Genomic DNA, 20,095 nt, shown 5'->3' on the forward strand with positions numbered 1-20,095 from the left:
GAACTGAATGGAGATCCACTCACACAGTGTCAGATGCTGCTTGTAACACTCAAAGACACTTTCAAATTCAAATCTCTGCACGTTCGTTTCCTGTGTTGACTTCAGGGCAGCTTCTGACAAGTTACTGTGGTTTGGATTTTTTGATTGAGCTTTCTGTAGTCAGATGATGATGTCATGATCATAAAACTATTAAACAAATGAGCCTAAAACAGATCCACTCTGTCTGCTGAAACCTGTTCTCTCACCACCACCAGGTAAGAATCCCTACATCCACCACTGCACCTAAGTTGTGTGTTCACAATGACAGCCTTCAGGGTACTTTTGGACACGTTCTGCTGTCCGGTTGGTTTATTTCCAGCATGCATCCTCTGTCTCCCTCTGTTGGTGCAGCAGGGTAAAAACCCCTCAGACTGTATTTAAGCCTGATGAAATCCAGCACAGTCCTCACCCATCCTCAGGACAGAGACCACAGATCGTCTGCTTCTGTCTTACTGATCCATCAACAGTTTATTCAGCCGTTTGTGTCCTGCTGCTCGTCACCGTGTCTGTTCCACAGCCTGGGGAGCTCTGCAGCCCACAACTGCGTTAATGAGACCCAGCACACAGCTGTTTCCTCAGAGATCTTCTAGAACTTTTAGTCCAGAATGTTTTTGTGTGTGATTGTTCAAAATAAAAATCCATGAGACCCAAACAGGGAGAAACAGGAAACAAAGAAATGCAGCGACACACTGAGAAGGTAGGAAACTCGTTAGTGTGATGAAACGACAAAGTTGACTGTTGTAGATTTTAAACACCTGCAGCTGTGGTACACATGTCTAATGATGTCCCTAAACTGGAGGAAATAAAAACACCTGAGTCGTTTGAACGTCAACACGTGATCAAACTCTCATCACATGTTGGTCTCCTGTTTTTGAGACATGATTTAATCAGTGCTGGGAAGTAACTGAGTGTATTACACTTTAATAACTGTTCTTATGTAGCAGGGAGGTACAGTACATGTACCTCCCTGTATAGAGTATTTTTTATGCTTAATTTTAATAAAAAATACGTATTTTTCTTTTTCAGATGATAGTTTTGACCTTGTGTAAAATATGACATAAATCACAATGAGCTTGGAGACGTTCAACGTCAAACATCTGAGGTTTTCACACGTTGTCAACAGAAACGTTGTGTCTTAATTAAATATCCGTCTATATATGTAAGTTCACAGAAACTAAAGAGAAAAGTCCTGAAACAGCGACATGAAATGACTTCAGCAGAACCCTGTTCTGTTCTGTTAATCCCGTGATGACTCCTCAGATTTATCTGGAGGACCAGTGACTGTACAGCTCCACCTTCAGCTGCTGAATAACACTTGAATAAATCATTACATGCAGTTTGATTGAAATATGCTGAGTAGGGAGTAATACTGCTGAAGATACTGCAGTAGTACCCGCCTAGCGTCCCACACTGGGACTGGTTGTTTGTAATCGTGTGGCCGCTGGCTTTCGGATGTTGATGCTTTGTGCTGGGTGGATGGGAATGGCTTCAGTTGTAACTTCAACCCATGATTTCAGAGAGTCAGGTTCAGTTTGGAGCATGAGGGCCAACCTGCTACAGCCCCTGGCTCCCGATCACAGCACTCCAGTGTGGAGCCAACATCCTCAGATACTCAGGTGAGAAAAATCACAGGTGAGTTTAGGGAGGCTAAGTAATCTATTACAACGATCATACTGTAACTAAAAATTCACTTTTAATTATCTTCATCTGCAAAGCTTGAGAAAAATATATATTTGCGTCAGAGTTGAGGGTCTCTACCAGGTGGTGTCTGCTCTTCAAATTTTCCTTCAGCATATTCAAGGAGCCAGAAATTCTGCAACTCGCTCGGCGGTAGTTTAGTAAACTCTGCAGACCAGGCTTCTTCAGGGTCAGCACCTTTACACTTCATCTGAGCTAAAAATAAAACACATATTGCACTTCTAACACATTTTCAAAGCAGCTGGTTAGTGTAGTGGTAAGATCACTTCCTTCCATGTCGGAGCCTGGGGTGTAACCTACCTCCAGTAGGGGTCCTTAGGCAAGACCTCCTTACACTTACCCTGCCTACCCTTGTAAGTCGCTTTGGATAAAAATTTCTGCTCAATGTAAATACATATTGTTTACATACAGCTTTCCTTCTTTTCCTTTGGGCTTTTTCCTTTCAGGGCGCCACAGTGAATCCTCTGCCTCCATTTAACCCTTTCCTCTGTGTCCTCTTAGATACAGTATCACCATGCAGCATCAAAAGTAAATACATCAAATTAAAGTCACAAAGGTTCCAGGGTGAAACAACCAAACCTGTACTGAGGGCCGGACTGTGGGTGTCAGATGAACTTAGTGGTCATTTACATACCCAAAATGTAAAGAAGTAAAATTATAAAACAAATGGTTCACATTTCAAAACTGTACTTGAGTAAAAGTACTTTTAGTGTAGTGGAAGATGCTGAGCCTGTATTCACTGTGACTTTTCTTCTGCACAGAGAACAACAAGCATCAGAGCTGCGCTGCAGAATAAACTGAGCGGATGCTGGACCTGTCACCATCAGAGGAAAAACCAGACTGCTGGTCCCCAAATAGGGGGGAGGACTGCTGAGGACCAGCGGCCGGTCCTGATCCACGGTCTGTGCGTGGAGCGTTACAGAGTCATCTATAACTCAGTGCTGCAGCCGTCCACCCTCAGTGGTCTATCCAAGTCCAAAAACACGGCGAGAACTTGATTTAACTTTATTTAGAGTTAGAACCAAGCACAGAAACTGTACTACTGGTTTTGCTGCAGTTCTCCTGCAGCACTAATTCTCTCTAACACTGAAATGTGATGTGGTCTGTGCAGGACTATGTCTCTAGGGTCCTGGAGCTAAAGCTGCGTCTGTGGACGGCACTGAGTCGACCTCAGCTGGAGGAGATGGTAATCGAGAATGGACAAGTGGAGGTTAAAGAAATATTTGACCTGACATAAGATGGAGGGAAACTGCAGCGTCTGTTCTTGACTAATTATCAGATGTTTCTTTTTCACCACATGTATCTGACAGCTTCACTCACTGTGCAGATGCAGACTATTTTCTCTAATTCTCTAATTAAAGCTGCTAATTAAAACTAACAAATGTATTATTTCTGCAGAAACTTGATTTTTGAGACACATGAAGAACAAATCTGAACTCAAACATTCATTCATTCGTTATCAACAGCATCAAGTTCAGCACTGGTTCAAATACTTTGTTACTGCAGTACTGCTACTTTTCTACCTGTTAAACCTGTTAAATTTACTTCTAAAAGTGTGTACATGTACTTAGTACTAAGTATAGTACTTAAAGTTGTACCTCTGGTCGTACTGCAGTAATTTCTAGGCAGAGTTTTGGAGTTTGAGTTCTTCCATCAGCTGCAGAGTTCAGTTTCCCACTCCCTCATAGACTGAATGGGAGGTGCTTGTTGGTTCCTCCGTGTTCTCAGGACATAGCGGAACCACAGTGAGGACATATTTCTGCAAAAGCAAATGAGAACCTGTAAACAAAGTGCTGAGCCTCAGCTGCAGTTTCCCTTTTCTCCGTTTCTGTGAGACCAGGAAGCTGCTCAGATTCGTCCACAGTAAGTTTACTGCCGTCCTGAGCTTCAGGTGTCACTGCTTCATTCTAACGTTTCTGTCTGTGAACGAAAGTGGAAGTGAAATCCTGATACCCTGCCACATGACTCGGCTCTCAGTCACGTCAGAGAAACTGCACCAGTTTAATAAGCAGAGAACATTTTTTAAAAACAGAACAGCAGAGAAGTTTCAAAATAAAAGACAAACCCAACTTAACAGACCATGGACCAGATCAGTGAGACAAAATTCAGGGTGAGTCGGGGACTGCTGCAGTACTCTCCACACACCACATCTCTCACTTTGTTCTCATATGTCTGAGTGACAATAAACTCAGTGAGGTCATGACCTTGTGAAGAGGCTGGAGATCCTGCTGCTGTATAATAAATCAAATGTAATAAATTCAACTTAACTGAGGAGTAGATCCCAGACCCGAGGACAGTATCCAGTAAAATGCTCTGAAATGCTGTGTCCTGTCCTGTCCCATCCTCCAGATGGACATGGCGAGGGCTGCAGGGGTGAAACACAGTGAAGTCCTCCTGCTGCTGGAGGACTACTGTTCCAGAAGAGCCCAGCCGAGGTCCGCTCGCAGCCACACTCCAGCCCAATGGAAGGGCTACCGGCGAGGACCTGCTGTATCTCTGTGTAAAGGTGAGTGGGACTTTGATTCATGTACGACTGGACTCGAACAGAAATGTGATTACTAGCGTATGTTGTCAAAATGTGTTGCCATGGAGACCTGCAGTGTATGATCTATGTTGAGGTGAATAAGGTAGAAAAGTGAGTTTAGTCAAAATCTGTCTGCTCCGTAACCAGGTGCAGGTCGTCAGCACCAGCAGCGCTTAGAAGCCGACAGCGTTGGACAAAGAAATGGTGAGTGTGTGTAGGCTCAGGTGATGAAGGACAGAGGACACAGGTGATGAGGGGCAGAGGACACAGGTGATGAGGGACAGAGGACACAGGTGATGAGGGACAGAGGAGACAGGTGATGAGGGACAGAGGAGACAGGTGATGAGGGACAGAGGAAACAGGTGATGAGGGACAGAGGAGACAGGTGATGAGGGACAGAGGACACAGGTGATGAGGGACAGAGGAAACAGGTGATGAGGGACAGAGGAGACAGGTGTGCGGGCTCAGGTGATGAGGGACACTGAGGAACAGACAGAGCAACAAGATATTTTGACACTTTCAATGACTTGTGTCCGTCCATGTGAGCACAGTAGCAGAGCGGCTGGTGAGGATCAATGACTCAACTCCAGTCCCTGCAGTGGTCGTGGAAAACCAGGATGGTGAGTCCCTGAGAATCCACTTTAGTCCACCACGGTTCTGTGTTTATGGGTTTGTCTGTCATGATGATGTGTGTTGGGTTTCGTACAGAACTCATTCAGAAACTGGTGGAGCTGATGATGACGTGTGGAGACGACATCAACAAGAAGGTTTGTGTTCTAACAAACAGGCGGAACAACAGGACGGGTCAGCACTCAGCACTAATCACGGTTCAGTTTGCTCCTTTGTCTTTTGGTTCTGCTCAGATCGATGAGAACCCAGTCCTCCAGGAGCAGCTTACAAACCTGAACTACAACATGTTTGAGAAGGTGACCTCCAGCGTACAGAACCTGGTCCAAATGGACCTGAATGCAGAGTCCGAGGAGCAGATCCAGCAGCAGAAGATCTCCTGGGCCTTTGAGGTGACCAGCAGGCTGTCGGCCACGGGTGTGGTACAGCGCAGGAGAGTACTGAGCTACGGGGACCAGTACATTCAGCAGCACCACTCTGACTGGGTCCAGCAGCACGGAGGCTGGGTGAGCACACTTAGAACAGGTCTAACGGAGAGAGAGTGAGGTCATGTCTGAATTGTTCTGGGAGTTTGGGCCAAGTGGGTTTTAGAAAAATGAGGTTTGTCATATATAAGAAAATAAAAATATTTGATCAGTGTTTTCTGTGTCTCATCTAGGACGAAGTGTTTGATGTGGACTGAACTGCAGATCTACAACAGAACAGAGCCGAGCTGGACGTCACGTCACCGTAAACACTTCGATTTCTTTTCCTGTTTTATCTACAATACCATATCTAACACCAGCCTGAAACTGACTTACCTGTAGAGAGCTGCCGGTGTCCACCTGTCTCAGGGTTGGTGGTTTAATGTCTATTCTGAAGTGTCCTTAGGAAAGATGTGGCAGCTCTGTCTTCATTGCTGTGTTCTGAATATTAGACATCAATAAAACATTCGGTCAGTTGTTTGTCAGTTTCACCGCCTTCTGTTGGATCACCTTCAGACCTACCTTTGCAACCACACCTGTTCCCCATTCACTGAGCTACAGGCGTCAGTGACCAGCTCACCGGTTTACCAACTGTTCGTACAGCTGATTGTAAGTTGGAGGCTTCAGTTCTGAATCACACAATGAAGCTCACTGTGACCCAAACCCGGATCGTGCACACACGTTGGTTCTCTAGATGAGGTTTCATTCAGAGTGTGTAGCGACAATAATAATTATGTTATAATACAGCAGAAAGGCTAAAATCTCCAGCAACACTTGTAGAATAACTTTATTATAAGAATGATGTGTTTCAGGGTCTGTTAAAAGTACCAAAAGAAGAACCTTTAAAAAGAATCATCATCTTACACAGTCACATACATATGTGCCAATGACATGAATTATTATCATGTGATGTCTAACCAGTAAACTTCAATAAAACAGTAGAGGACATACATATTAAAAATAGAACATACATACAAAACACTAAGAACAATAGGAGCTTAGTATAAAACATATAACAGAAATATAGAAAATACTAAGAAGTCCTCATTCACAGCCTTGTGTGTTCAGTAACGTGTTGTATCGTGTAGTTAACATTCTTTGATTCCATCTTTGATGTGAATCTATTTTCCATTACTTACTTGAGGTGTCTCAGACTGAACACTGTGTCCTTCTATTCTCTTCATAATCAATATTCAATTCAATTTTAGTTGTATAGCGCTTTTTACAATTGACATTGTCACAAAGCAGCTTTACACAACCAAAGAACAGTACATGAACAGTGAATGTGTATGAATCATAATAATCAGATTGCCCCTGATGAGCAAGCCGAGGGCGACGGTGGCAAGAAAAACTCCCTGAGAAGGAAACAGGAAGAAACCTTGAGAGGAACCAGACTCAACAGGGAACCCATCCTCATATGGGTGATTACAGTTATTAACTATTAACAGTTAATGTCTTTAAGTTAATGTGGAGTCCAGTTAGTTAATTGCAGGCAGACTTGTTCCATTCCTTGACTATCGAGCGTTGAGGCGAGACCTCCGAGAAACAGCTGCCGACGTCCGCCGAGGCCAAGACCAAGACCAACTTCATAGTAGCGTGTGACCAACTCCAGTCTCCAAACGCATCCCATAGGGCAGACGGTGGATCCAAACGACGAGATCTCCAGCCAGAAGTTGGGCATCAGGACGAGTCAGACAGGTCCAGAGGTCAAAGGGTGGAATGACGTGTAGCTCGACAGAGAGACAGGAAGAGGGAAATAGAGAGGTAGAGACAGAGAGGGATGGCAGTTAGTTGTATTCACAGTCGGATAAAGTTTGAGGTGAATGTATATTTAGAATAGTGCAGCAGGGACTCCGGCAGGACTAATTATGACAGCCTAACTAAAAGGGTGGGCCAGAAGGAAACACAGACATGAGGGCTCCCTGGGATGTAGAGCAACCAATAACTTCACCATCAACAAACCTGAGTGATCAGTGAGAGTGGGGAAGACAGCATCTAAACATACCAGTTCACCATAATGCTCTATGTCCATGAGTCCTTCCCAGATCTATTTACAAAATGCTTGACTAAATAAATAGGTTTTCAGCCTAGACTTAAACACTGAGACTGTGTCTGAGTCCCGAACGCTATTTGGAAGGCTATTCCATAACTTTGGGGCTTTGTAAGAAAAAGCTCTGCCCCCAGCTGTAGTTTTTATGATACAAGGTACTGACAGGCAGCCAGCATCCTTTGATCGAAGTAGACGTGGTGGATCATAAGACACTAGCAGTTCACTTAGATACTGCGGCGCAAGACCATTTAATGCTTTAAATGTCAGAAGTAGTATTTTGAAATCAATGCGAAATTTCACAGGGAGCCAATGAAGTGTAGATAAGATAGGCGTGATGTGCTCATATCTTCTGGTTCTTGTGAGGACTCTCGCTGCTGCATTCTGAACTAACTGAAGCTTGTTTATGCACCTGGTTGGCAGTAAGGCATTACAGTAGTCCAACCTAGAGGTGATGAAAGCATGGACTAATTTTTCTGCATCATTTAGTGACAAATATTTCTTATCTTGGCTTGAAAGAAAGCTGTCCTGGTGATATTATCTACATGAGCTTCAAATGAAAGACTGGAATCTAGAATCACACCAAGGTCTTTTACTGTTGCACTAGATGTAAGAGAAAGGCCATCTAGAGTTACGGTGTGATCTAACATCTTGCTTCTAGCTGCAGATGATCCTATAACTAGTACTTGTCAGGATTTAGCAGAAGGAAGTTAATTAGCATCCAGTCTCGTATATCCTTTACACATTGCTCAACTTTATTAAGCTGTTTGATCTCATCTGGTTTTGATGAAACATATAACTGTGTGTCATCAGCATAACAATGAAAGTTAATACCATGCTTACGAATAATATTGCTGTTTGATATCGGCCTGTAATTGGACAGCTGACCGGGGTCGAGATCAGGTTTCTTGATTAGCGGTTTAAAAACTGCTAATTTAAAACACTTTGGGACATACCCACAGCTGAGTGAGGAATTTATGATTTTCAACAGGGGTTCTATTATTTCTGGCACTATCTGTTTTAGAAAGTGTGTCGGTATAGGGTCTAATGTACAGGTTGAAGATTTTGCAGAAGAGATGAGTGAAATTAGTTCATTCTCTTCAAGAGGAGTAAAGTAATCTAGGTACTGATCTGCTGAGGTTAGCTCGTCACCTGTGTCAACTAAATTGTCTGGTTTTAAAGCTTGAATTTTCTGCCTTATATTTACAATTTTGTTAATGAAAAAGTTCATGAAGTCCTCACTACTGCACAACGTTGTTGTGGAGATATCTGCAGTAGTTTTCTTTCTAGTTAATTTGGCTACTGTATTAAATAAAAATCTAGGGTTATTTTTGTTGTTTTCTATAAGAGTGGAGAGATACGTTGATCTAGCTGCACTAAGTGTCAGGATTCAGGCCTCATACCTGCCTGTTTAGACGTTTTTGTCTCCCCCTTCTGTTTGTTTTCTCCCTTCCTGCACCTCCACCTCCACTCAACCCATGGACTCTTAATTGACTGATTAATTTCACCTGTGTTCCCCTTTTGTCTTATAAGCTTCCCTCAGTCCTTTGTTCTCTGCTGGTTCGTCACGTTGTGTTGTGTGTCATGCTGTGTAGTGTCGTCAGCAACTCTCGTTCGTCCGTCAGGTTCCTCTTTTGTTTGTTGGACTGTTACCCCACATGTGAGTTTTGTTTGCCTGCGATTGCAGTGATTTTGTGTTGTTACTTTGTATTTTTCAGTCTGTCGGTTTTGTTTTGTGTAGTCCTGTGTTAAGTTAGTTAGTTGTGTGTTTAGTTATTTTATATTTTACCTGCATTCCCGCATTGTTTTAGGTTGATTCTTGGTCTGTCTGTTCCTGGTTTTTTGTTAGTTCTTATCCACCGTGGTTTTGGGTCTCTTTGTGTTGATACTTTGTTAGTGTTTGTTTGGTTTCCCCGTGTCCCTTCCTTTGTTTGAAAATAAATATACTTTTGTTTGTACCCGTTTGGTCCCCGTCAGTCCAGTCCTTCACAGAACGAACCAGCCAAAAGCGACCATGGAATCACGCAATTCCACCACTGGTCGCACCGTCCTCCCTCCCTGTCCATCTTTCATGCACTACGGTGTTTATGAAGACATCCTGAGGGATGAGTATTTAGACCTCCATAGCAGCTCAGCATATGTACTACGGTGTGTGGACATGGCTGACACGTTGGCGTGTGTGGAGGCCATGTGTAGGGCATCAATCAGGGCTTTCAGGGATAAGGAGTACCTGCTGAGATATGTCGAGTTCAGACATTTGGAAGACGCCGTGATGGCATGTCTGATTTCGGCCAGGGAACGGTTTTTGTCGGCTCTCCCACCCATTCAGTCCTCCATTGCCAGTCAATCACCCAGTACGTCACCGGTTCCGTCAGTCACCTCTCCTGACCCACTAACCCCTGTTGCTCTGAGCCCTGAATAAGCTCGCTCAGTATATGCAGAGCTGAAGGCTCAGTCGGCTCCAGAGCTAGATCTCCGGTGTGGTGTGTTAGTGAGCCAGTCACCCACCTCATGTGAACCTCACCTTTCCCCTTACTGGGGATCTCGTCTTGCTCTGCGGGTGGAAACCCCAGAGACTACCGTGCACAGCAAGCGCCGACGTCCCCGTCAGCGACGGAGGGCCTCCCAGGCCCCTGTGTCGGCAGTGTATGTGGCTCCGGGTGCGGTTGCCACAGCAGCCCGGGGTTCAGTCCAGGTTTGTGCGCCAGTTCTAGCTAGGGGTGCAACCAGTGCTGTTTTAGTTGGTGGTACAGCTGATGCTGCCTCAGTTAGGGTCCTGCCGCACGAGCTGCGGTGGTTTTTGTTTGTCCTGGTCCTGCAGCCGATGCTGCGGATTTTGTTTGTTCTGCAGCCGATGCTGCTTTTGTTTGTCCTGGTCCTGCAGCCGATACTACGGCTCTTGTTTGTCCTGGCCGCGCAGCCGATGCTGCGGCTCTAGTTTGTCCTGGCCGCGCAGCCGATGCTGCGGCTCTAGTTGTCCTGGCCGCGAAGCCGATGCTGGGCTGCTCTTGTTTGTCCTGCCGCGCAGCCGATGCTGCGGCTCTTGTTTGTCCTGGCCGCGCAGCCGAATGCTGCGGCTCTTGTTTGTACCTGGTCCCTGCGGCCGATGCTGCGCTCTTGTTTGCCTCGTCTTGCGGCCGATGCTGCGGCTCTTGTTTGTCCTGGTCCTGCGGCCGATGCTGCGGCTCTTGTTTGTCCTGGTCCTGCGGCCGATGCTGCGGCTCTTGTTTGTCCTGGTCCTGCGGCCGATGCTGCGGCTCTTGTTTGTCCTGGTCCTGCGGCCGATGCTGCGGCTCTTGTTTGTCCTGGTCCTGCGGCCGATGCTGCGGCTCTTGTTTGTCCTGGTCCTGCGGCCGATGCTGCGGCTCTTGTTTGTCCTGGTCCTGCGGCCGATGCTGCGGCTCTTGTTTGTCCTGGTCCTGCGGCCGATGCTGCGGCTCTTGTTTGTCCTGGTCCTGCGGCCGATGCTGCGGCTCTTGTTTGTCCTGGTCCTGCGGCCGATGCTGCGGCTCTTGTTTGTCCTGGTCCTGCGGCCGATGCTGCGGCTCTTGTTTGTCCTGGTCCTGCGGCCGATGCTGCGGCTCTTGTTTGTCCTGGTCCTGCGGCCGATGCTGCGGCTCTTGTTTGTCTGGTCCTGCGGCGATGCTGCGGCTCTTGTTTGTCCTGGTCCTGCGGCGATCGCGGCTCTTGTTTGTCCTGGTCCTGCGGCCGATGCTGCGGCTCTTGTTTGTCTGGTCCTGGCGATGTGCGGCTTGTCTGGTCCTGCGGCGATGCTGCGGCTCTTGTTGTCCTGGTCCTGCGGCCGATGCTGCGGCTCTTGTTTGTCCTGGTCCTGCGGCCGATGCTGCGGCTCTTGTTTGTCCTGGTCCTGCGGCCGATGCTGCGGCTCTTGTTTGTCCTGGTCCTGCGGCCGATGCTGCGGCTCTTGTTTGTCCTGGTCCTGCGGCCGATGCTGCGGCTCTTGTTTGTCCTGGTCCTGCGGCCGATGCTGCGGCTCTTGTTTGTCCTGGTCCTGCGGCCGATACTGTGGATTTTGTTTGTACTGATTCTGCGGCCGATACTGTGGCTCTGGTTTGTCCTGCTCATGCAGCCCATGCTGCTAGCGTTTGTTGTGCAGCCGCTGCGGCTTTTGTTTGCCCCGCGGCGGCCCTCGTCGCAGCCGCTGCTGCCGCTGCTGCCTCTTCAGTTCCTGTCGCCTCTTCAGTTCCTGTCGCCTCTTCAGTTCCTGTCGCCTCTTCAGTTCCTGTCGCCTCATCTGCCTCTTCAGTTCCTGTCGCCTCATCAGTTCCTGGTCCCTCAGCTGTCGCTGCAGTTGCAGCCACCTTGATTGCTGCAGTCACCGCTGCTCTGGTGTCAGCTGCTGATCTGGTCCCTGCAGCGGCACTGCTCCAGTCCGGTTCCCAGGCGGGTCGACGCAGAGGCCGCCGCCGCCGTCTCTTCAGTCTTCGGACGGGTCGACGCAGAGGCCGCCGCCGCCGCCGTCTCTTCAGTCTTCGGACGGGTCGACGCAGAGGCCGTCGCCGCCGTCGCCGTCTCTTCAGTCTTCGGACGGGTCGACGCAGAGGCCGTCGCAGCCGTCTCTCAACTTTGAACTTTGTTTGTCACTCCAGGAGATGTGGTGGGATGACAATGAGGACACCACCACCCTGATCCTGTCTTCTTGGGGGGCCCCTGAGAACTGTGGTCCTGTTCTGGCCCCTCAGCTCCAGCCGGCACTCCAGACGCCGGAGCATCCGCCCGGCGCTCCTCAGCCGGCACTCCAGACGCCGGAGCATCCGCCCGGCGCTCCTCAGCCGGCACTCCAGACGCCGGAGCATCCGCCCAGCGCTCCTCAGCCGGCACTCCAGGCCTCCGCTCCAGGCAGCCGGCTTCCGCTTCGCAGTCCCGAGGTTCTTCGGTCTGCGGCTCTCCTGCCGCCTCCCGGCCGTCCGCCCGAGGCTCCGCCTTCTGGTTCGTCGCCTCCCGGCCGTCCGCCCGAGGCTCCGCCTTCTGGTTCGTCGCCTCCCGGCCGTCCGCCCGAGGCTCCGCCTTCTGGTTCGTCGCCTCCCGGCCGTCCGCCCGAGGCTCCGCCTTCTGGTTCGTCGCCTCCCGGCCGTCCGCCCGAGGCTCCGCCTTCTGGTTCGTTGTCTCTCCAGTCCAGTTCGCCGCCTCCTGGCCGTCCGCCGGAGGCACTCCTGGGCTGTTTGCCGCCTCCTGGCCGTCCGCCGGCGGCACTCCTGGGCTGTTTGCCGCCTCCTGGCCGTCCGCCGGAGGCACTCCTGGTCTGCTGCTCCCGGTCCCTCCACCGGGCCTCCCTCCGCCCGCCCGGTCTGGTGTTTCGGGCCCTCCTCCAGGCCTCCCTCCTCCCGCCCGTCCTCGTTTGTTTGTGGCCGTGTGGTATCCGCCCCTTGCCGGGGGGGGTCCTGTCAGGATTCAGGCCTCATACCTGCCTGTTTAGACGTTTTTGTCTCCCCCTTCTGTTTGTTTTCTCCCTTCCTGCACCTCCACCTCCACTCAACCCATGGACTCTTAATTGACTGATTAATTTCACCTGTGTTCCCCTTTTGTCTTATAAGCTTCCCTCAGTCCTTTGTTGTCTGCTGGTTCGTCACGTTGTGTTGTGTGTCATGCTGTTTAGTGTCGTCAGCAACTCTCGTTCGTCCGTCAGGTTCCTCTTTTGTTTGTTGGACTGTTGCCCCACATGTGAGTTTTGTTTGCCTGCGATTGCAGTGATTTTGTGTTGTTACTTTGTATTTTTTGGTTTTGGCATTTGCTCCTGTGTTGCCTTGCCCTCGGCAGTAGCTTTGTGTTACTTTGTATTTTTCAGTCTGTCGGTTTTGTTTTGTGTAGTCCTGTGTTAAGTTAGTTAGTTGTGTGTTTAGTTATTTTATATTTTACCTGCATTCCCGCATTGTTTTAGGTTGATTCTTGGTCTGTCTGTTCCTGGTTTTTTGTTAGTTCTTATCCACCGTGGTTTTGGGTCTTTTTGTGTTGATACTTTGTTAGTGTTTGTTTGGTTTCCCCGTGTCCCTTCCTTTGTTTGAAAATAAATATACTTTTGTTTGTACCCGTTTGGTCCCCGTCAGTCCAGTCCTTCACACTAAGAGCTGTTTTATAGTTCAGGATGCTCTCCTTCCATGCTATCTGGAATACTAACAATTTAGTTTGGCGCCATTTACGTTCTAACTTTCGAGTAGTCTGTTTTAAGACGCGCGTGTCATCCTTATACCAAGGAGCAAGTTTCTTATCTCTAATGACTTTTCTTTTAACTGGAGCTACATTATCTAAGGTATAACGTAATGACGACTCGAGATATTCAGTCGCCTGGTCTAGTTCTGTGGTGTCAGACGGTGATCCAATCAAAGTTGATAACTCTGGAAGATTACTAATAAAGCTCTGTGCAGTAGTTGATGTAAATGTACGTTTAATGCGATAGCGCGGCGCTGAGTATACATTATTAATATGACACACTGTAGTTGAAACAAGATAGTGGTCTGAGATAACTTCAGACAGTGGGAGCGTAAGTAAATTTCTTATACTTAAACCGAAGGATATTATTAAATCTAAGGTGTGACCCACTTTATGAGTGGGTCCTACTACACACTGATCTACTCCTAGTGAGTCCAATATGGACATAAATGCTGTTCTCAGAGGGTCTTCTGGATTCTCAATATATCGAGATGGATTTCTTTCTGATTGACATATTTCAGTTATTCCAGGTGACCTACAGTTAAAACTGCCGTTCTAGGAAGGTGGTAGAACATTAAACATCAAAAAACCAGCAGGTGGCGTTTATGTTTCACTTGACCTCTCTTAGACACCGAAACCCGTAGTAGCGCCGATTCAGGCTGGCAGCTGTCCAACCGAATTTCCCCAAGGGGATCAATAAAGTATATATTATTATTATTATTATTATTATTATTATTATTGTGAAAACCGGACGTAGTTACTGGTTCCTTCACATTAAACGTCTTTTGGTGAATGTTTGTCTTTGTACCTTTGTCTTTGTTTGTCTTTGAGCCTGTGTTCGGTCCACTTCCCGGCGGATCCAGCGTCAAAGACAAACCAGTTCTAGTTTAATTTGTCTCTGGTCCAGGTGAGTTAAACCTGAGACGGTTTTAACGGCAAAATGACGGAATGTGGAACCTGCGTCATGTTCACACTGCGGTAAACGGAACGGAAATTGTTCTCAACACAGACAGAAAGATAAGGAACCACAACCAGGAGAGATCCACATCAACATGAATACAGAGAACTCAGTATATGTACAGAATATGTAAAGTAGATGAATGAAAACAGGTCAATATTTATAGACCAGGATGGAATGACAGCAATTCTAAGAAATCAATTGTCAGTCACAGAGGGGGAGGAGTTGTACAGTTTATTGGTCTCAGGTAGAAAGGATCTCCTGTGGTTCTCTGTGGAGCATTTAATGTCAATAAGCCTCTGTCCAGCCAACACACTGTGCAGTGGGTGCAACTGAATCTACCAGCAGGACAGCGCTGGTTCAGCTGGTTCTACTTTAGGATTTTTTCTAATATTGTTTTATTCTTTCATATTTGATAGATTCAATGTGTAAATTATATTAATTAAATAATGTCCAGAGTTATGGAGCATCAGGGTAAGAAGAGAGGAGGTGAAGTGATGCAGCCATCATGACTAGTGCCTACCATAAAAGCCTGTGGGGGCAGTGCTGTGATCTGGGGTTGCTGCAGTTGGTCAGGTCAAGGTTCAGCAACGTTATGAGTCCAAAGAATGAGGTCAGCTGACTACCTGAATATACTGAATGACCAGGTTATTAATCAATGTTTTTTTTCTTCCATGATGACATGGACATATTCCAAAATGATAATGTCAGGATTCATCAGGAGTGGTTCAGGGAACATGATTTTCCTTCATTGGCCACTACCAGTCCAGAGTCCAGATGTTAGCCCTATTGAGAATCTTTGGGATGTGCAGCGTCCCACTCATTAATACAATATCTTAGTGAAAAATGTATGCAACTCTGGACGGGAATAAACGTTGTGAAATTACAGAAGCTCATCAAATGCCAATACCACAGTGAATGTGTGCTGTAATTAAAGCTAAAGGTTGTCCAACAAAATATTAGAATGTGATTTTTTTTTTTGCACGGGCTGTATATTTTAATTTAGACCTCGAACTTCTGGATATATTCAGTACTTAGTATTAATACTTAGTACTTACATATATAGTCATTACTTGACTGAATACAAGTTTCAGTGTTGATAGATCATTTCTGTCAGTGACGGGGATCCAACTCATGGATCCAAAACTGCTATACTGATATATAAAACTGTTGTTTTTGAGGAGGAATAAATAGTTTAATTGACAGTTTTATGCTCCACTCTAACATCTATTATTCCGTTGATTTGATATAGATTTTTTATTGTTGTAATTGTGGTTTAGTAGCAGCTAACGAGGATCCAGAGAAACAGAAACCTCAGACATGTTGCAGTGACTTTAACATATTAAATAACACCTGTTTCCAGGAAGAGAAAATGTCGATTGGTTCGTTGGTGAGCAGAGTGGAAAGGAGTGAAGTGTTCCTGCTACTCCAGGAGTACTGCGCCAAGAAGTTGGGGCAGAGGTCACAGCAGAGGTCCCGGAAGAAGTCACAAAAAAAGTTACGGAAAAAGTCCATCAGGACTGATCAGCATTTTGAAAATGATGAAGACACAGCAGCGAAGCTTCAGTCATCATCTGAGAATAAAGGTGAGTCGATTTGTTCTACAACAAGTTTCACTGATACTGGTCTTGAGCTGGGATTCTTCAAAAAGACGTTTTCCTATTTATGACAGTGGTGGGAGGTTTGCAGACATTTCACCTCTACACCGTCTCTCATAGTTTTATTCTAACACTGCAGCTGTTTGAGGATCAGAAGTCAGTGTTTTAAACTTCAGTTGAGTTGTTCTGTTTTGTTTTGATGTTCAGTTTTGTCTCATGGGCTGGATCAGCTGATGCAGAGGATCCTAACACTCAACATACATGTTAGGTTTTTGATGTAGTCCGTTGATGAGCTGATGCCACTTAAAATGTCTGGTCTGCTGCAGGAAGATGGTTCAGACATGAGGAGGATCAAGGGGACATCAGTTACAGGTCTGGTGAAATACGGCATCAGTCTGGTGAGTTTTTTGTGACGGGCTCTATCAGTAACTAGTTTAGTTGAGTTTATCCACACCAACTTTTCTATGGATTCTAGATGACAACCAGAGAGATTATGTTCAGTAACATATCACTCAAAGTGAAATAATCCAAAGTCACGTGTGACTGGACCTGCAGCCGTCTCTTACTGAGTCAAAGTGACAGTGACTCTATAGAACCACTGTTAGATTCAAAACTCTCGTTGTCATGCTGGGAAGCAGTGGAGGATGGAGTGACAAGTCCTTACACAACAATATATAGACAACCCAACAACTCCACTGAGCAGCACCAGGAGACAGTGGAGAGGAAAAACTCCCTTTAGAGGAAGAAACCTGCAGCAGAACCAGGCTCATAGTGGGCGGCCATCTGCCTCGACCGGTTGGGGTGAGTGGAAAGAAGAGAGAGAAAAGAACAGCAGGCAATAAAGACAACAACAAGCATCAAGAACACTGGACGGGTTGGTAGGACCAGTAACTGAACGATGGAGGACACCTGCAGAGGAGAACAGAGAGAGGGAGACAGAGAGGAGGAAACACAACTACAGGAGAGAGAAGACACAAAGTTAATGACATGAAATGGTAGAATTAGAATGGATAGAGGAGAAAGGAGAGAGGAGAGGAGCTCAGTGTATCAGTAGAGGTCCCCAGCAGACTAGTCTATAGCAGCAGAACTAAGAGATGGTTCAGAGTCACCTGATACATCCATAACTATAAGCATTATCACCCAGAGACCTGTGACCCTTGAAGCTGTGAAGGAGGTCTGAGTTTTCTAAAGGTGGTGAGTCAGCATCTGTATGACTATGTATTACCAGAGAGGTCTTGGTACTTTGGACAATGTTTCTGCAGAAAATGCCTCTGCTCCATTTCAGTGATGTAGTTGATGGTCACGCTTCGGTTACAGGCTCCCAGCACAGCTTATAAGATCATATCAGCAAGAGAAACTGCTGCAGGAAATTAAATCCAACCCATCAGTGAGCAGCTGCTTCAGTTGTTGTTGTTGAATTCACAAATCAAACTGGAGCATTAACTTACAACTGTGTCTGTTCATCTTGTATCAGGGTTCTTGAGTCGGTACTTCTCTCGGTGAGTTCCTCCATCCAAGGATAATACATGTTGAGTAGATATTGTACAAATACATCACACACGTCTTGTGTTTGTAGATGTGTCTCCGACCAGAAGTCGCAGCGCAGTAGCAGAGCGGCTGGTGGAGATCAATACATCAGCTCCGGTCCCTGAAGTGGTTGTGAAAGCCCAGCATGGTGAGTGCGTGTGCGGTCACCACAGCTTCGTTCTGATCCAATAAAAACTGAATTATTGTACAGACACGAATTAATCCTTCACCGCTCCGATGTTCGTCTCACTGTGGGATCAAACCATTTTAAGTTTCTATGGTAAATGTTCACAATGATCCAATCTGATGATTTCTGTTACTGTCGTCTGCGTCGTGATGACACAATCACCACGGTTCGGTGTTTATGGGTTTGTCTGTCATGATGATGTGTGTTGGGTTTCGTACAGAACTCATTCAGAAACCACATGACTCGGCTCTCAGTCAGGTCAGAGAAACTGCACCAGTTTAATAAGCAGAGAACATTTTTTAAAAACAGAACAGCAGAGAAGTTTCAAAATAAAAGACAAACCCAACTTAACAGACCATGGACCAGATCAGTGAGGCAAAATTCAGGGTAAGTCGGGGACTGGTGCAGTACTCTCCACACACCACATCTCTCACTTTGTTCTCATATGTCTGCATGTGACAATAAACTCAGTGAGGTTGTGACCTTGTGAAGAGGCTGGAGATCCTGCTGCTGTATAATAAATCAAATGTAATAAATTCAACTTAACTGAGGAGTAGATCCCAGACCCGAGGACAGTATCCAGTAAAATGCTCTGAAATGCTGTGTCCTGTCCTGTCCCATCCTCCAGATGGACATGGCGAGGGCTGCGGGGGTGAAACACAGTGAAGTCCTCCTGCTGCTGGAGGACTACTGTTCCAGAAGAGCCCAGCCGAGGTCCGCTCGCAGCCACACTCCAGCCCAATGGAAGGGCTACCGGCGAGGACCTGCTGTATCTCTGTGTAAAGGTGAGTGGGACTTTGATTCATGTACGACTGGACTCGAACAGAAATGTGATTACTAGCGTATGTTGTCAAAATGTGTTGCCATGGAGACCTGCAGTGTATGATCTATGTTGAGGTGAATAAGGTAGAAAAGTGAGTTTAGTCAAAATCTGTCTGCTCCGTAACCAGGTGCAGGTCGTCAGCACCAGCAGCGCTTAGAAGCCGACAGCGTTGGACAAAGAAATGGTGAGTGTGTGTAGGCTCAGGTGATGAAGGACAGAGGACACAGGTGATGAGGGGCAGAGGACACAGGTGATGAGGGACAGAGGACACAGGTGATGAGGACAGAGGAGACAGGTGATGAGGGGACAGAGGAGACAGTGTGATGAGACAGAGGAAACGGTGATGAGGGACAGAGGACACAGGTGATGAGGGACAGGGACACAGGGTGGATGAGGGTCAGAAGGACACAGGTGATGAGGGTGCAGAGGACACAGGTGATGAGGGGACAGAGGACACGGTGTATGAGGGACAGAGGAGACAGGTGATGAGGGACAGAGGACACAGGTGATGAGGGACAGAGGAGACAGGTGATGAGGGACAGAGGAAAACAGGTGATGAGGGACAGAGTACACATGTAATGAGGGACATAGGAAACAGGTTGATGAGGACAGAGGAGACAGGTGTGCGGGCTCAGGTTGATGAGGGACACTGAGGAACAGACAGAGCAAACAAGATATTTTGACACTTTCAATGACTTGTGTCGTCCATGTGAGCACAGTAGCAGAGCGGCTGGTGAGGATCAATGACTCAACTCCAGTCCCTGCAGTGGTCGTGGAAAACCAGGATGGTGAGTCCCTGAGAATCCACTTTAGTCCACCACGGTTCTGTGTTTATGGGTTTGTCTGTCATGATGATGTGTGTTGGGTTTCGTACAGAACTCATTCAGAAACTGGTGGAGCTGATGATGACGTTTGGAGACGACATCAACAAGAAGGTTTGTGTTCTAACAAACAGGCGGAACAACAGGACGGGTCAGCACTCTGTTAATCACGGTTCAGTTTGCTCCTTTGTCTTTTGGTTCTGCTCAGATCGATGAGAACCCAGTCCTCCAGGAGCAGCGTACAAACCTGAACTACAACATGTTTGAGAAGGTGACCTCCAGCGTACAGAACCTGGTCCAAATGGACCTGAATGCAGAGTCCGAGGAGCAGATCCAGCAGCAGAAGATCTCCTGGGCCTTTGAGGTGACCAGCAGGCTGTCGGCCACGGGTGTGGTACAGCGCAGGAGAGTACTGAGCTACGGGGACCAGTACATTCAGCAGCACCACTCTGACTGGGTCCAGCAGCACGGAGGCTGGGTGAGCACACTTAGAACAGGTCTAACAGGGACTAACCAGGACAGGCAGTGAAACAGGTGGGACTCAGAAAGACAGAGGGGGAGTAAAAAAGGAATAAATATATAATATATAATAAATGTTTTTCTCATCCAGGACA

General features: G+C 47.0%; 2 protein-coding genes across 2 annotated transcripts; both read left to right on the forward strand.

Moving 5' to 3' along the window:
* Positions 1-657: 657 nt before the first annotated feature.
* On the forward strand, positions 658-5,818 carry LOC113165402. Its single transcript, XM_026364835.1, has 10 exons — positions 658-736; positions 1,557-1,655; positions 2,499-2,723; positions 2,849-2,923; positions 4,087-4,243; positions 4,409-4,465; positions 4,813-4,881; positions 4,970-5,028; positions 5,125-5,394; positions 5,547-5,818. The coding sequence occupies exons 1-10, from the start codon at positions 680-682 to the stop codon at positions 5,568-5,570; spliced, it is 1,092 nt and encodes a 363-aa protein (XP_026220620.1). The 5' UTR covers positions 658-679; the 3' UTR covers positions 5,571-5,818.
* An 11,902-nt stretch (positions 5,819-17,720) lies between these two features.
* LOC113165763 (apoptosis facilitator Bcl-2-like protein 14) lies at positions 17,721-20,010 on the forward strand. Its single transcript, XM_026365473.1, has 6 exons — positions 17,721-17,798; positions 18,466-18,622; positions 18,788-18,844; positions 19,380-19,448; positions 19,537-19,595; positions 19,690-20,010. The coding sequence occupies exons 1-6, from the start codon at positions 17,796-17,798 to the stop codon at positions 20,008-20,010; spliced, it is 666 nt and encodes a 221-aa protein (XP_026221258.1). The 5' UTR covers positions 17,721-17,795.
* The last annotated feature ends 85 nt before the right edge of the window (positions 20,011-20,095 follow it).

This window comes from Anabas testudineus, chromosome 6, assembly GCF_900324465.2.
Source record: "Anabas testudineus chromosome 6, fAnaTes1.2, whole genome shotgun sequence".
Taxonomy (NCBI): Eukaryota; Metazoa; Chordata; class Actinopteri; order Anabantiformes; family Anabantidae; genus Anabas; species Anabas testudineus.

What these genes read in the sequence shown, in the direction of transcription:
- LOC113165402 (XM_026364835.1), top strand. Translation starts at nt 680, where the DNA reads ATGAGACCCAAACAGGGAGAAACAGGAAACAAAGAAATGCAGCGACAC. An exon ending in TGCAGCGACACACTGAGAAG is followed by an intron (nt 737 to 1,556) that starts GTAGGAAACTCG and finishes CCATGATTTCAG; the next exon opens with AGAGTCAGGTTCAGTTTGGA. An exon ending in TATCCAAGTCCAAAAACACG is followed by an intron (nt 2,724 to 2,848) that starts GCGAGAACTTGA and finishes TGGTCTGTGCAG; the next exon opens with GACTATGTCTCTAGGGTCCT.
- LOC113165763 (XM_026365473.1), top strand. An exon ending in TGCTGTATCTCTGTGTAAAG is followed by an intron (nt 18,623 to 18,787) that starts GTGAGTGGGACT and finishes CTCCGTAACCAG; the next exon opens with GTGCAGGTCGTCAGCACCAG. An exon ending in CAGCGTTGGACAAAGAAATG is followed by an intron (nt 18,845 to 19,379) that starts GTGAGTGTGTGT and finishes ATGTGAGCACAG; the next exon opens with TAGCAGAGCGGCTGGTGAGG.